The 16,040-nt window shown below is 57.9% G+C and overlaps 1 protein-coding gene across 4 annotated transcripts in view; it reads right to left on the bottom strand.

Annotated features, from left to right (window-relative positions):
* Nucleotides 1–15,411, bottom strand: part of ARHGEF10L (Rho guanine nucleotide exchange factor 10 like) — a 100,796-nt gene extending 85,385 nt beyond the window's left edge. For all 4 annotated transcript variants that reach the window (XM_044237273.1, XM_044237274.1, XM_044237275.1 and 1 more), the window contains exons 1-3: nucleotides 15,331–15,411; nucleotides 10,348–10,536; nucleotides 9,516–9,549 (exon numbers count right to left, since the gene is read on the bottom strand). In XM_044237273.1, the coding sequence (XP_044093208.1) occupies nucleotides 9,516–9,549; nucleotides 10,348–10,536; nucleotides 15,331–15,367 (260 nt within the window). In that variant the 5' untranslated portion in view covers nucleotides 15,368–15,411. The remainder of the gene's footprint in view (nucleotides 1–9,515; nucleotides 9,550–10,347; nucleotides 10,537–15,330) is intronic.
* Between the last annotated feature and the right edge of the window lie 629 nt (nucleotides 15,412–16,040).

The following is a 16,040-nucleotide window of genomic DNA, read 5'->3' as shown; positions in this document are numbered from 1 at the left end:
GCAAATCTCTGCTCAGGTTTTCCTGCTCCGGCAGGAAAACTTCCGAGTCAGCAATGTCATCCCCCAGGCACAACCCACGGACATCTTTTTTTTTTTTTTTCCCAAAGATTTTATTTATTTATTCGATAGACACAGATCACAAGTAGGCAGAGGGGCAGGTAGAGAGAGAGGGGGAAGCAGGCCTCCCGCTGAGCAGAGAGCCCTATGTAGGGCTCCATCCCAGGACTCTGGGATCATGATCTGAGCCACAGGCAGAGGCTTTAACCCCCTGAGGCACCTAGGCACCCCACCCACGGACATCTTGAAGGTGCTGAATCCAGCCACTCAGACAGAGCCGAGCCCTTCCAACCCAAGTTGACATGAGCTTGGTCCCAACCACTGGCTCTCTTTGCTCTGACAGGTCACCCATGACGATCTGGGACCATTCAGAAGCACCTATTCCTTGCCGCTTGTTTTGTTTTGTATTTTCAGGAACACATACGAGGCAGTTACTGTCATCCTCATCCCACAGACGGAGGAAGACTTACAAAGACTTGGAGCTGCTTAGCCAGACTCGCTCACTCAGTGCATCAGAGGGAGCTGGGACCTACGGCCCAGGCTGTCTGCCTACAAAGTCTGTCATCTTCCAGCCAGACCACCTGGAAGGAGGGAGGTGGCATTTATATATTCAAGCACATCACATATTTGCTGTGTCACGAGGCCACTGAACCTTGCTTGGCTATTCAGACATTCTTCTTTGTAGAGGGAAGGAGAAAAATAATACTGGGCATGCACAAGTTCAAGTCTCTGTCCAGGAGAAATCCTAACAGCCAGCCCCAAGGCTGTGGTGCGGTTCAACCAGAGAACTCTCGAGAAGGCCCTGAATAAACTCTGAAGGTGACATCAAGGGGCAGTGGGTATTTTCAGGAGAGGTCAGGCAGCTTTAGAAGGGATCTGGAAATAATTTCTGACGTACTAAAAGCCGGGAGTGGCTGAAACCTGAGCCTCCAGGCTAAGCATCACCAAATCACAGTGAAGCTGATTTTATTTTATTTAAGTAATTTAATTTTAAATAGCCGCCTGTGGCTAATGGCCACTGTAAGAGGACAGTGTAGATCTGAACCAGCTACACAATTAGAGAAGCTAGTCTGGGTGTCCTGGGCTGAGGAGTGGGGGATCTTACAGCACAGAGAAACCACCTTCGTGACAGCCCCCGCTGCCTCCATGGCTGAGACAAACAGAAGGGGAGCCCCGAGGGCAGGCAAGGGCCAGGGCCAACAGGTGCACAGGCCTTCTCAGGCTCAGACCACCCCCCACCCCTGCCCCACACTTGGCTGGTACCTGCCCTGGGCCCTGGGCCGTGCTGAACGCCCGAGGAGGACCCGTGAGCACCAGTGCATGTATTATCGTGACTATTTTACAGAGGAGAAAACAGAGATCCAGAAGAGCAAAGTGCCTTGCCCCAAGTCGCCTGCCTGGCCTGCAAAGCCCAGCTCTGGAAAAGCGGTTCCGCTGCCCCCCAGCCCCCAGCAGGTGTCTCCCCTGCAGACAGACCTCTCAGGCAAGGGAAAGCAGGACTTGGCAAGCAATGAGGCTGGGGGCGCTTTCTTCCCCTTGCCCCTTCCCACCGCCCAGCGAGGCCACCGCCCCACTTTACATCCACCAGAAGGCAGCCTCTCCCAGCTGCTGCCCGGCATCAATTCTGCTGAGAACACACACTCCGGGGGCCTCCCCAAAGGTTCCCGATAACCAAAGAGCCAGAAAAGGCCATTAAGAGGCCATTTATCTCACGCTTATCTGGACTTCCTGCACCTTCCAGGCGTACCCGAATAAGGCCCGCCACTGAGATGACAGCAGTCTCACAAGGTGAGCCCATTGCCCCCAAAATGCAGGGGAAAGGAGCCAAGCCCACGGAGAGGAGCAGAAAACAGGGAGTTTGCTGAAAACCAGTGGACGGGAGACAGAAGAAAGTATGCCTCCCGGTCCCCCAAGACCAGTGTCCCCTGTCCACCAGACTGAGGTCAAGCACTCTGGAAGGCCACCATGCAGCTCCAGGTGCCCTCTGTGCCCACCTCCTTGCTCTACAGGGAAAAGCCAGGGATGAGAGGGGAGTGAACACCCTGTGAGAGTGGGGACCCGCTCTGTCCTGGCCGCCCCATTCCGGGAGCCACACTCAGTGATGGCGGATGCCCAACCTAGCCTGTGTTAGATGAAAGCTCCAGTCCAGAGAAGAGCCGTGCCCCAGCCCCACAGCTGCTGGTCCAGGCCCCATTTTCTTAGTGAATCTTTCTGGATGGCAGATTCCACAGGGTGCCTTTCCTGGGGGCCACACAGCAGGGACGACCCCCCAAACTCGAACGGCCTGAGGATTCCTGGCAGGTTGGGCTCACACCCCTGTGCTCATGCACCCGGACACCCTCAGGCACACACGGGGCATCCCAGAGCCTTTTCCAGCACAAGGAATGAAAAATGTAAAGGAGGAAGAAATCCCACCTTTGGGGAAGAGAAAGGACCAGAATCAGGCCTGGACAGCGGGGCTTGCCCAGGACGGTCCTACGCAGAATGTCACCCCTCCAGAAATCTGCCACTATCCCCACGTCCAAGAGACACAAAAGAAAGACAAGTATGAAACCCAGATTAACCCCACTGCCAGATGTCTTTTCAGCTCTGGCCGCTTTCCAGTTTACGTAACACGTGAAGGCTGGAAGGGCCTTAAAGATCGTCTGGTCAGACGGCTCAAAGCAGCTGTGTCTGCCGTCACCCGAAAAGCTCCCAGCAGGTACCGGCCAGGGCCCCTGCCCTGAGATTCTGAGCCGGTGGTTGGGAGGTACCTGCCCTGGATCAGTGTTTCTAAACCCCGCTGCCCCCCTGTGAGGCCAGGGTCAAGAACCAGGCTCACAGGATTGAGGGGTGAAGACTTTGTTCCAGAGCGGACAGACCGGGGACAAAACCACCGCTCTGCCCCTTGGCTCTGCCAGGACAGGTGCCGAGGGGTGAGTAACAGCTTCTGTTCCTTGCTGTGAGGATTCACGAGATAACTCATCTGTGAAATGGGGCAACACGGCCTCCCTCCCAGGGTGCGGCTAAGGAGGAAATCAAGAAAGCACTTGAAATACTTAGTAGGGGATCTGGTGCTTGACACATGCTCTTGATACGCTACTTCCTCTCCATCCCTGCTCCAGGCACAGGGTCTCCAGTGGGGGGTGGGGAAGGGCACATGGCAGCACCCCCAGTCTGCACACATGGGTCTCCTCACAGCCACAGCCCGGCCATGCACCTCCCACCGAAGGGTGCCGGGACCCAGTCCGTCTGTCCCGGGCCACCCCCTACATGGTCACAAACCCACTTCCTGAGTGGGTAGTGAGGTGACGCCAGGGGAAGTCTGGGGAGGGCCCCCCGACTTGCTATCCACAGCACAGTCCTCCCTGAGGAGCGAGCGTCAAGGGCCCCAGGGGACACCCCTCTGGACACACAGCCACGGATACCCACCCAGACCCTGCCTCTGGCCTTCCGCCCCGGGGTGCACGCGCCTCCCTGACGTTGGAGGACCCCAGGCTCGGCGCTCAGGTCAGATGGTGGCAGGCACCGCTCTCCCAGCACTAATTCATGCAGGTTCTCACAGGAAAATGCTCATGATCTGCAACGAGGACAGAAAACGAGCCACGAAACCGCACGTGCGATAAAACCACAGTTCTAAAAAACGATATGTCCTTGCCGAACCCGCACAGCCCTGAAGCCCGACAGGGACGCACCGTCGTGGGATTAAAGCTCGACTGAGTCAATCATCTTCTGTACTTTCTTATTTTTCTACAACAAATATGTGTGCCTGTTCCAAGAAAGAAAAAGAGGAAGGACACGCATCTCTGGAAACATTAAACAGCACGCTGGCCAGCCTGGGTCCTGCGCGCCCTGGGGTCGGCCCCAGACATACAAGCACCCTTTGGGGACAGCCACGGAGAGCAGCTCTGTGGCCAGGCATCCAGTCCCTGTGTCTCATTTCCTCCCCTGACGGCACCGGCAGCTGGTCTGTCCCACTTTACAGGGAGGAAGGGGAGGGTTAGGCAGGTAAGGCCGCCCACACGTCCCGGGTTGCAGAGCTCAGGTGTAGGGCGGATGGGATCCAAACCAGATCGGTGAGGCAGACCTCAGCGGGTTAAACACCAGTTCTGGAAGCCCAGCCTAGTGGGTTCAGGCCCGGCTCTGCCTCACCTCAGCTCTGCGATGACACGAGGCTGACACCATGTTCCCTCTGACCTGGTTTTGCATCTGTGAAGCGGGCATTATCCCTGGGCCCGCCTCTGAGGGTGTCCTGAGGGTAAACGAGGTAAGGCACGTAGAACTTGAAGAACGGGGCAGGACCCACAAAAATGACACAGCCAGGCACAGAATGGGGGCGCCCCCTCCCCCAAGGGCAGGGACCGTCTGCTGGGTCACCGCGGGGCCTGGCGCCTCAGAGGCACTCGGCAAAGCTGATGGAGCGACGGAGGACGGAGGTGAAGGGCGAGGGGCTCCCAGCCAGCCAGCCAGTCAGTGGAATACTGGCCAAGGGCGGCCCCGGCACCAGCCTGGGCAGGCCAGGAGGGCTGCAGGGGGAGGGCAAACGGAGCCCTGTCCTCTGGCTGTGAGCTCAGGGGCCACCAGCCCCGCACCAGGGGCTGCACCCCTCTGGGTCTGCACAGTAGGATCCATAACAGTGCCCCCTTTCCAGCTGCATTCGTCTCCTTATTGCTACTACGACAAATCACAACACAGGTGAATTATCCTGTGGTTGTAGAGATCAGACGTTTAAAACGGTTTCCCCTAGGGTAAAAGCAAGGTGTTGGCAGGGCTCTGCTCTTCGGGGGGCGCTGGGGAGAAGCCATTCCCTCGGCTTTTTCCAGCCTCCGGAAGCAGCCAGTATCCCCTGACTTAGGGCCCCTCCTCTATCTCCAACGCCATCAGCATGGCCTCTTTCGATCTCCCTCTGACATGGACGCCCCTGCCTGTCTCATAAGGACCCATGTGATTCCACTGCGCCCACCTGGAGAATCCAGGACAATCTCCCCCTCTCAGATCTTGCATCTGCCAAATCCCTTTCCCATAGACCGTAACAGGTTCACGGGTGCTGGGGGTTAGGACATGGCACTTGGTGCAGGGGTGGGAGGGGGTTGCATTACCCTGCCCACCACAGCTGTGAGACCCACAGTGAGATGTGTGGAAAGGACCAGAGAAACTATAAAGTCATGCACATGTAAGCTATTAGTACTGGGACTTCTTTGGGCCGGGCACTAGGGATGAGGGATGGCTGAGGCTACGGCTTACCATCCTGTGGCTGCAGAGATCCAGGCCCCACATGGACCGCCCCCAGGACAGGACACAGGAGGCCAGAAATGCTCCAGATTGGCAGAAACAGTGAGATTAAGGGCAAGCCTGGGATTGCAAACAACTCCATGCTGGGGCTCTGGCCATCTGAAAAGCCCTGAGTAACAAGCCGGTGACTGACTTTGCCAGCGAGAAGTTCCTCCAGGGCTGGGGGCACTCCGGCTCTGTCCAGCTGTCCCCCGCAAGACCCACATGCCCCCCACACCCAGGGGCCTCAGAAGCCACAGGCCCTCCATTCTGTTTCCATTCTGTCCGAATGCTGCTTCCCTGAGCCGGGCCTGATGCGTCCAGAGAGGACAGGGCTTCTCGGCACTTCCAGGAATCCACTGCCCAGCTGCTTCCCCAGAGTCCAGGCCCAGGTGAGAGACCCTGACCAGCCCATCTTAGCTAGATACCCAGGACGGGGCAGGACAGGCACATCCCGGGAGCCGGTAAGAATCCCTGCAGCCCGGACAGGAGCCAGAAGCCTGACCCGGCAGGAAACACTCAGGCTGCAGGGGGCCTTCTGGGGGTGGCAGGACAACTGGACAGGAAAAGCAAACAACTTCAGAGGGGGCCGGTGCCCTCAGAGGGAAGAGATGCGGGCCTGAGTCCAGGGAAAACACAGGAAGCCAGCGACCCACACGCCCTCGTTCCAGCAACCGCTGGTGCTCTGGCTGCTTCTCCAGCCAGACGCCCCCAGCGTGAGGGCAGAGTGCTTGAGCGCATGCGCATCTGAGTCCCCCAGGGCACAACCGGCCCCCCATGGCCACGCTCCAGTGGCAAGACGGGTCACCCCATCTCTTGGGGCTGCGGTGCCGGGAAAGAGGATCACAAGCACGTGCTCTTAGCTCGCCGACTCTGCCAGCATCGGTGGGACGGGCCATCCGGCCACTAGGAGCCTGCCTCCCACCGGCCTCCATCCCAGCCCCCATCAGTGCCAGAGTTCCGAGACCCCATTTCCACACTGTTCCTCCTCCTCCTCCTCTTCATAGAGACACTGGAAGTTGCCTTACAGACCCCATTCGTCCGTCTGTCCTCCAGGGCCCGTGATTCATGCAACACAATGCCTTCGGTACTCCCCTAAGCAGTGTGCTAAACCAGCAGCAAATATAAGACCTCACACCCCTACCCTAAACACGGGCGCTCCAGGGAGCCAGCGTGCGGGGGCGGGGTGGGGGGGAAGCGCTCCACCCAGAGCAGAGGGGGCTGCTTCTACTCTGTTCCCATTTTAAGGGAAGGGGCCTCGCCCAGGATCACAGGCTGAGGCCACTCTGCTCTAGGGTTTCTGACCAACTGTTTGCAAACGACTCTCCTCAGAAGTAGGAGGCAAAGTTAAATCTCTTAGCAGGCAAAATGCTCCCCCCAGGAAACACACACACAGCCCGATGGTCCCTATGCAGCCGGCCGCACCCCTCCCCCACCAAGAGCCAAAGTCTGAGGTCCTGAGTCCAGACTGGGAGTCCCCAGCACGTCCCTGGAGGGCAGCGCCGCAGTCAAACACCCACCCCCATGGACAGAGGCCCAGGTTCCAGCCCCTGTTCTGAATGAACGGGCCCTCTCCGTATGGAACCCTGGCCGCCACGCCTCCCTGAGCCTCAGCTTCCCCACCTGTGCCACGGATGTGGCAGCAGAGAGGCATCTGTGGGACTGGGCACGGAGCCCCGGGGGACAGAGTAAACGCGATCATTCTCGTTACTATTATCTTTGCTGTTGCTGTTGTTACCTGGCACCAGATGTGTCTTGCGGAAAGAGAAAGCACCCAAGAGAAAGCCACCTTGGTAGGTTTCCCTTGCCCAGCAGCAGGGACGGACGTGACCTCCCCGCCATGCTTGCTCCTTGGATAGTTGAGCCGTGTGGCCTGACCCTCAAATCACCCCAGGGGCTCCTCACAGACGCCCCACAGCAGCCTGGCTGCCTCCCCCAGCCGAGCAGGCACAGGGACAGCGGAGTCCACAGGCCTCAAAGTTGGACTCAGACCCGATGCCCCTGCTGAGGTACCCGGACGTTCAGTCAGCCTATGACGGCCCCGTCACTGCCGCCCCACAGGGCTGACTCACTTCCCTGGGCAGACTCAGAGAGGTGGGGCAGCCGGCCGCGAGAACCAGGTCAGACCCGGGTTTGTCTGACTACTAGGGTACCAAGCAGCTCCCTCTAAAACCACATCTGAATCGGGACCCAGAGTAACAACAGCAAATACATCTGGAGCAGCTGGCTCGGGCCAGCTGAGCGCGGGGTAACTAGTAACTCACATACGCCTCCCGGAGTCCCGCAAGAAAGGAGGCTGATTATGCCCTCGTTACTGATCAGGAGTGAGGCTCGGGACAGGCAGCCACTTGCTCAAAGACGCGCAGCCAGCACAGAGGAAGACTTGAAGCCAGCTCCCTGTGGCTCGGAGCCCAAGTTCCCAGGTGTCCCAGGACCCGGACTCCAGGCCTCTCTTCCCCAACATGCTCCTGCCTGGCGGCTCACCTGTGGGGACGTGGGATGCGACCGACCCTGCATCCCTCCCTAGCTGGGAGTGAGTGTCCTGATGGGGGTGAGACCCCCCAGGGCCTGCAGCTCTGCCAAGATCTGGGATCATCAGGAGCCCCCAGAGGCCAGGTAGGCAGCCAGGCAAAGGCCAGGGCCACTTCCAAACCTCCAGGCAGGGGCCAGGGGGGGAAATGCAGGAAGATTTGGTGAAATGGCTTCCAGTGGGTGATTTGCTTTTTCAAAACAGTGTTTGCTTAGTGACTACCTTTAGGAAACTCTGAAAAAAAAATTAAAAAAAGAAAAAGAAAAGAAAGCAATTTTTTTTGTTTCCCTTTCTCTTGGATAACAAGGAGAAGGCTGGAGATCTGAATGGTTCTTCCCCCAGAAGACTCCGGAGTGGAAAATCACCACCCAGGGAAGAAGCTGGAACTGAAGTAAACAGAGATCTGGGAGGAAGGGTGCAGCCAGGAGACACAGAGAGCACTGGACGAGGAGTCCACGGCTGCCAGCATCTCACCGTGTGGCCTTGGACAAGTCCTGCTCCCAATCTCCACATCTGAGAAACTAAAGGCAGGCAGGGAGGCTCCAGAGAACTCCTGCCAAGATCCAGTGTTGGCCCAGTAAGGGAACTCAAAGGTACATTTATTCAAGCCACCCTGCAATCCAGACCCTGAGAGGCAGACGCTCCAAGCACAGGGACTCCGTCCCTCCTGCCCCATCACTGGAAACACCCAGTAAGGACAGGAGGCGGAGTGGAAATGAACTCAGGGTACACATCTGGTTCGTCCTTTGATCAGCCTCTCTCGCTCCCCACAATGCTCCTAGATGGGTATTACTTCCATCACACAAACAGGGAAACTGGGGCTCAGAGAGGTTCCCAGGCAGCCCAAAGCAACCCAGCTAGGGAGGGGCTAGGTGGGGATTTGAACCTCCAGAGCTCACACCCCACTGTGGCCAGGAAGGGAGCTGGGGCTGCCCTAGCTCGAGTCCAGGGACAGCTGAGTGGGCAGTGGGTTCAAGGCAGAGGCTGTGCCCCTCTCCCAGAAACACTCTCTGAGCTATCTGACCAGCAGGGCTGGTAATAACAGCACGATATGACCCCAGCTCTCCGAGCCATCAGTGACCACCCCAGCACTGCACCAGCACTAGCCAGACACCCAGCCTGGCCTCCAGGACTCACAAGGAGAAGGTGGGCAGGCCCGGCCAGGGACAAGAGGCCGATCCCTATCTCTGGCCCAGCAGAAACCTTCCCAGGGCCCACCCACTCCAGATGGCAAATACAGGGACTCCGACCCTAGAGTCCAGATCTGCCTTGGCTCCAGGGACCCGGGGCGGGAAACTGCATTTCTGGGCTTTCCCGCTGGGTGACACCAGCCTGAGAATCAGGCCCCCCGGTTCAGCACACCAGGGGACAAAGGAGCCCCCTTCCCCTGCCAGGGTGGCCAGGATTTAAAGCCAGGCCCACCACTCTCTAAGCACACAGGTCCCCAAAGCCAGGCAGTAAGCAGCAGTGAGCAAAACCCTGAGAGGCCTCTGATTTTACGGCGCCCAGGCCGCAGACGTGCAGCCCATCCCCAAGCTGGCTGAGGAGGCCACAGAGGGAGAGAAGCGCTGATGGAGCTTCAGCCAAAGCCCGAGTGATCCTGGGGACAGCACCACCCTCCTCCACACCTCCTGCCTGTCTCCTCTTTCTCCAATCACCAAAGCGAAGGCTCACTTACTGTGTCTGGGGTGGTGAGGCTGCTGGGTCTGGGTCTGTGGGAAGAGAGCAGAGAAGAGCCCGTCAGACCATAGGCTGGTCCCTATGGACTCAATCCATCCCCGCCCCCTTTTCCCAGCCTCCCTGGGGTGCCGGAGACGGGGCCTGGGCCAACCTGGGTGCCTGCTGGGTTCCTGTCTCCCTCCCCCCTCCCCCGCCACTGCGCTGTCATTAAGCTCCCCTACCTGTCCTACCTGCACCACCTCCCCTCCCACCACTGTGGCCCACGTCCCAACTCCAACCGGAATCAGCCGCCCTGCCTGCTCTGACCCTGCCCCCCACCCCCAGCTCCTCAAGGAGCCCCTTGTCCCCAAGCCTGCAGGAAGTTCCTGCCAGGCCGGTCCCCAGTCTCTCCCAGATGACACAACCCAAGAGCCCAGAAGCTGCCATTTAACACCACCTTATCAGGGCGCTCCCACCCCTAGGGCCACCTGGATGCCTGCGGGCTGGCTTCTCCAGCTGGTGTGACTCCCTTGGAGAAGCTGCCAGGGAAGAGGGGCTTCGGAGACACAAGCCCTGGGCAGCGACTGTGCCCCAAGCCCAACAAGGGGCCCACCACATCCATGACTGATGTGTCAAAGTAAGCCAGACGCTGCAGGAACGCTTGGAATCTCCAGTTCCCGAGGGAAGCCTTGGAATGCAATTTCTCAGTGGTTTTTCCCTTCCTGCTTCTGGGGACAGTGGAGCGGCTGGGAGGCATCCCTGGGAGCCTGGAGCTTCCACCAGGCTCGCGGCTTTCTGTAGCCCCAGAGGCCCGGAAATGGGAGGACCCAAGGCTCCCAAAAACACCTTACCAGTGATGGGGGCGGAGTCCAAGTGGATCAGTGGGGCGTCCTCGATGTCCTTCTCTGGAGCAACGCCTGGGACACCCAGGCCAGCGCTGGTGTCCTCGTCATCGTCACTGTCGTCAAACTCAAAAGCTTCTCCAGGGTCGTCCTCCGCCTCGGGGGAGGGGCCGGGGCCTCCCGGAACCAGCTGATCTCCTGAAAGGGAGGAGTTAGCAGAAGCAGGGTCTGGGGTTTGGTTTGGTCAAAGGCGATGGCTACCACGGGGAGTTGCTGTGGGCCTGAGGGACAGCGTGACGGCAGTTCCCAGGGACTCGAGGAGACCCCTTCCCCGGGCCGGCTGGCCTCCCTGTTCTCTAAAGGGTGACCTGTGGTTGGTGAGGGCTTTAAGGAGGTCAGCAGTAGACCGAGAGAAGGGAGCAAATCCTGGTTGGATGTACACCTTTCATGTTTCCTCTTTCCCCATTTGTCAGCAAGGAGGCTTTTTCATTGCACCTGCGCGTGTGTGTGTGAGCACACACCTGCGTGCGTGAGCACACACCTGCGTGCGTCCTTCCCTTCGTGTGCGTGCCTGCGTGCTTTTCCCACGTGTAAGTGAGCGTACACACTTGTCCTGCACACAGCCCAGCCACATGAAACACAGCTGCCTGGGTGTTCGGAGCCCAAAGGAAGCCGTTTTGCAGGGACCAGGGCGCAGACCTGCTGGGCGGGGCGAGGAGCCTGCGCCCCCAGATTCCAGGCCCAGCTGTGCCCTCCTGCTGTCCATCAAAGCTCAACTGAAGCAGAGCCCCGCCCCCGCCATGGCCCCCCTCTGTTGCAGCCCCTTGTTTTCTACGTGTCCATTCCTCCCCGTATAACCTGTGAGAATGTGTTTTTGCTTGTTTGTATGCCTGGGCCGATCTCAGATCCCTTCCCCAGCTACTGGAGTGCAGCTGAAGCCCAGAGCTCAGGCTTCCTCCCCACCAGATGGGGGTCTCTGAGTGGGGGCCCCCCTCTCCTCCTGGGAGCTCTGGGGACAGCTCAGGCCAACATCGACAGACAGTGATGTGGCCGGTGGCTGAAGCTCCTTCCCCAAGTCAGAGACACAAACCCTGGTTGAGAAGGTTGAAATGAGCCCCACGCATCTCCTGGTCTAAGCCTCACGACCACCCCCACTGGACAGACGAGGCCACAGAGATTCAAGCAGCGAAGTGACACACTCACAATCTTACATCGAGTAAGTGCGGAGCCAGCTCAGAGCTCGTTCTGTCTTCGTTCCCATTCTACATTCTCCACTGAGCCCTGCTGCTTCCAGAAGCTGGCTGAGCCCTTGGACACCAGGCCCTGAGATGATGAACTAATAAAGGAAATCCAGGGGTTGAGTTGGAAGCCGGAATAATTGTTTTTGTGACCTACAGGGGGTGTCGAATCTTCCACCGCTCTCCCCTCGCTCACGCCACAGCAGCCACACTGGTCTCCCTGGTGCACCATGAATGTGCCAGATGTGCTCTAGCCTCAGGACCTTTGCACCTTCCATCCTGAGGTCCAGAATGCTCTTCCCCAGGGATCTTCTCCTGCTCTCACCTCCTTCAGGTCTTTACTCTAGGTCATCTCCAGATGACCAAAACAGCCCACAGAGACACCCTTGGACTCCCTGATGGCCCTGCCTACTCTACTTTTGTCTATGGCCCTCGTCAGTGGTGATGGCTGACACTTTCATGCATTTTACTGTGTCCTAACGAGAATGTGAGCTCATGAAGGATTCCAGTCTGTCCTGCTCACTGTTACACTCCAGTGTGCGGCACATGGTAGGTGCACAGTAAGTCTTTGCTGAAAACACACACACACACACACACATACACATGTGTGTGCACACTCCTGTTCTCATGCCTGTGGGTTGTGGTTTTATTTTATTATTTTTTAAAGATTTCATTCATTCATTTGACAGAGAGAGAGAGAGAAGGAACACAAGCAGGGGGAGCAGCAGGCAGAGGGAGAAGCAGGCTTCCCACAGAGCAAGGGGCCTGATGCAGGGCTCAATCCTAGGACCCCGGGATCATGACCTGAGCTGAAGGCAGACAGTTAACCAATGGAGTCACACAGGCGCCCCTGTGGGTTGTGGTTTTAAAAGTTTAAAAACACTGGAGCACCGGGGTGGCTCTGTTGGTGAAGCATCCAACTCTTGGTTTCGGCTCAGGTCAGGATCTCAGGGTCCTGGGATGGAGCCCTACGTCAGGCTCCCCACTCAGCAGGGAGCCTGCTTCTCTCACTCTCCCTCTGCCCCTCTCCCCAGCTCCCTCTCACGCGCACATACTCTAAATCTTGAAAAAAAAAAAAAACAAAAACAAAATAAGTTTAAAAATGGTGGAATGAGACTACAAAGTCCCCCACCGATTATTTTCTTGACACCACACATAGATGCACCCTGACCCCAGGAGCCTCAGTGTCCTTGGTCCCTCGTACTTAAATCGGCCTGAGTCACAGTGGGGACCCCATGTGCCTGGCCGGTATCAAGTGGTGACCAGGGAGTCATTCAGACCACCAGGCTCCAACCCCAGCTCTCCTAGATGCCGACCTATGAACACAGGGTCTCAGTAGCCCCCTGGCTGCAGCTTACTGACCTATAATGAGGACAGGAATAGCGACCGGCTCTCGGGTTTGCTGGGAGGCCCAGACAGGGGACAGGAGGGAGAAGGCAGAATGAACCAACAGGTGTTGGGAGCGAAGCGTGAGATAGCCAGGTGTGAGGCCCAGGCTCATTGCCAATAATGGTCCCACCCATTGTCAGGGCCGGCCGTGGTGTTACCATTATCTTTGTTATGCTTACGATTATTATGGTGACTGCCATGAGTCCGAGCCCCAACCCGGGCTCTGGGGGAAATGCACTGGCCTTCCCAGGCACAGGCCCAGCCACAGAGCCCCCGGCCCTGGACTGTGTGGAGGGACATCAGGCAAGACGGTCATAGTCACGTCTGCATCCAGGGGACTGTTCCCAGCAGGCCCCAGGGCCAGGAGGTTCAAAGAGGAGTAAGTCTCGGCCCCTCAGTGTCAAGGAGCTCACTGCAGGGAGAGGCAGGCAAATACGGCAAGAGATGAGCCTGGAACCCCAGGGCCTGAGCTGTGCCCAGGGACATCCGGGGGCTTGCGCTGGCCGGGGCTGGCACAACGCTGGGCACGGGGCCGCCCCTGCACAGAGCCTCGCAGGATGAATAAAGGTCTGCCAGGCTCACGACGGGGGCTGGTACCCCAGGCTGCAGCCACAGCAGAAGGGGAGAACACGCGGCCTGGAACCCAGGGGAGCCGAAGACATGATAAGCAAAGAGGCTGGCAGCCGTAGGACCATGAAGAGGTGTTTGGGGGAATTTGAATTCTACGTGGTAAGGCCGCAGGAAGTTCTCCAACCATCAGCAAATGGCAGAAAGCCCTTTTCAAGCACATGATACCAGCCAGCAATATCAAATACAACTGGAACAATAAAGGTCAGATGTTTGTTGAATGGAACTGAGCTGATGTAATCATAAGGTCATTTTGTTCTCACTTTTTTTTTTTAAGATTTTATTTATTTATCTGACAGAGAGGGAGAGATCACAAGCTGGCAGAGAGAGAGAGAGGGGAAGCAGGCTCCCTGCTGGGCAGAGAGCCCAGTGCGGGGCTCGATCCCAGGACCCTGAGATCATGAACTGAGCCGAAAGCAGAGGCTTAACCCACTGAGCCACCCAGGTGCCCCTCACTTTTTGGTGAATAGGAGAAAGGGTGCAAAATGCCCACAGCAGGAGACAGAGCAGGGAGCCTCCTGGGACCCAAGTCACAGTCACACATCAGGAGATGCCCTTGTTCCCCACAGCTCTGTTCCCGTGCTCCTAAGACTGGGCGGTCCAGACAAGGCTCCTTATCAGAAGGAAAAATCAGGAGTTCCCTCCCTAGATAATTGAGGGCTGAACTGAGCCCTTCCCGCCCATCTGGACAGGCAGCTAGACCAGAGCTGGCCCAGCCCAGGGACAGCCAACCCAGAGGCAGGAGACCTGAGAAGCCACCCGTGTGCCATGAAGACGACTTCACTGTGTGGGTCCCCCACCCTTCGGAGAAGAACACGAAGGCTCGGGGAGAAAGTGGGCCCCTCATGGTCTCCGCCCCGGGCTCAGAGCAGAGCATCAGCCCCCTGTCCTGCGACACCCACAGGCATAACAGCTCCTGTTCATGGAGCAATTGATTACCACACACCAGCACTTTCCGTGGTTAAGCCTTGCGATAGCACCCCAGAGGGTGTCATTACTGTCCCCATGTTTATGGGCGAGGAAGCAAAGCCATGCAGACACCAAGTCGCTCGACTAAGTGCACAGTGTCGGCAGCAGGGCTGTGCTGGTGGAAAAGCCTTTACTGGCCACCTGTCTGCTCTCCGCGCCCCCAGAGGACGATCCAAAGTCAGGCGGCCCATAACTCTGACAACACTGCCCTGCTGATGACCCGGCCCTTCCCCGCAACCCTCACCACCCCCAAGCACGTCACTCCTGTTGTCATGTCTGTGGGTTGTGCTCTTAAAAGTTTAAAATCTGCAGGGCCGCCTGGGAGGCTCAGTCCGTTAAGCCTCTGCCTTTAGCTCATATCACGATCTCGAGGTCCTGGGATCGAGCCCCGCATCAGGCTCCCAGCTCAGTGGGGAATCTGCTTCTCCCTCTCCGTGTCCCTGCCCCTGCTTGTGCTCTCTCTCTCTCGCCCACCCTCTCAAATAAATAAATAAAATTAAAAAAAAAAAAAGCTTAAAATCTCCAGGGGATCTCAGGTAAAGAACCATCCCTCGTCTACAGCCTCCTCTTGGAGAAGGAGATTATGACTTCCATGTTGCAGACAAGGAAACTGAGGCAGCAGGAGGCAGTCACCTGCCCAAGGGGGCACAGCTAGCCGGTGGCAGAGCAGGATTCACAGGCAGGCTCAGCCTGCTCCAGAACTTGTGCCCACCACCAGCCCCGCGGCCCGACCTGAGGAGGGCCGCGCAGGAAACCTGGGGTACGGTACCTGTAGCAGTCTGCGGAGGAGGGCTGGAGGAAGCCATCAGACAGGGTCCAGCTCAAACCAGCACCGTCCCAGCCGCTCACCTGTGAAAAAAGGCCAGAAACCTAATTAGATGGAGTTCGAGGGCAAAGTTTCAACAAGCAGAGAGGGGTCATTGGCTCAGTCTGTGCACTCCAGCTCACCCACTCTCCCACGCCTTCCCCAGCAGCTGCCCGAGCGCAGGAAGGCGCCGGAAAAAGCCCAGCCCCCATCCCCCATAAATCATTAACCCAGAAAACCAGCAACTGCAGAGCTATAACCCCATCTTCCCAGAAAACCTGTGCCACCACAGACCTTCCCCTTGGCTCAGTGCCCAGAGACCCTGGGGACGCTGGTGGGCCCACTAGGATAACCCCCTTCTTCCCTTCTGGCCTGCAGATGAACTCCAGCCCCAGAGGTCGGGCTTATGCTCTGGCCCCTGTGTTCCAGAAGCTGGATCACGCCTGAACTGTCACGGACGTGGCCGAACACATCCTCATCCCGGCTCCCCCCAGTGACCACAGCTCCCCGGAGTCGGGCCTCTCACACCAGCCCCACCTGCAGCCCCACCGAAGGATATTTACTCTCTCTTTGTCTCTCCCCGTCCAGCCCCATCGGGTTGACCAGCTGGTGAGGGGCCACTGGCCTTGGCACATGGGTGTATAGGAAGTGAAGGGATGCAGAGAGGCAGATGG

This window comes from Neovison vison, chromosome 2 (assembly GCF_020171115.1).
Source record: "Neovison vison isolate M4711 chromosome 2, ASM_NN_V1, whole genome shotgun sequence".
In the NCBI taxonomy this organism is placed as follows: domain Eukaryota; kingdom Metazoa; phylum Chordata; class Mammalia; order Carnivora; family Mustelidae; genus Neogale; species Neogale vison.
This window is presented reverse-complemented; position numbering and strand designations above follow the sequence as displayed.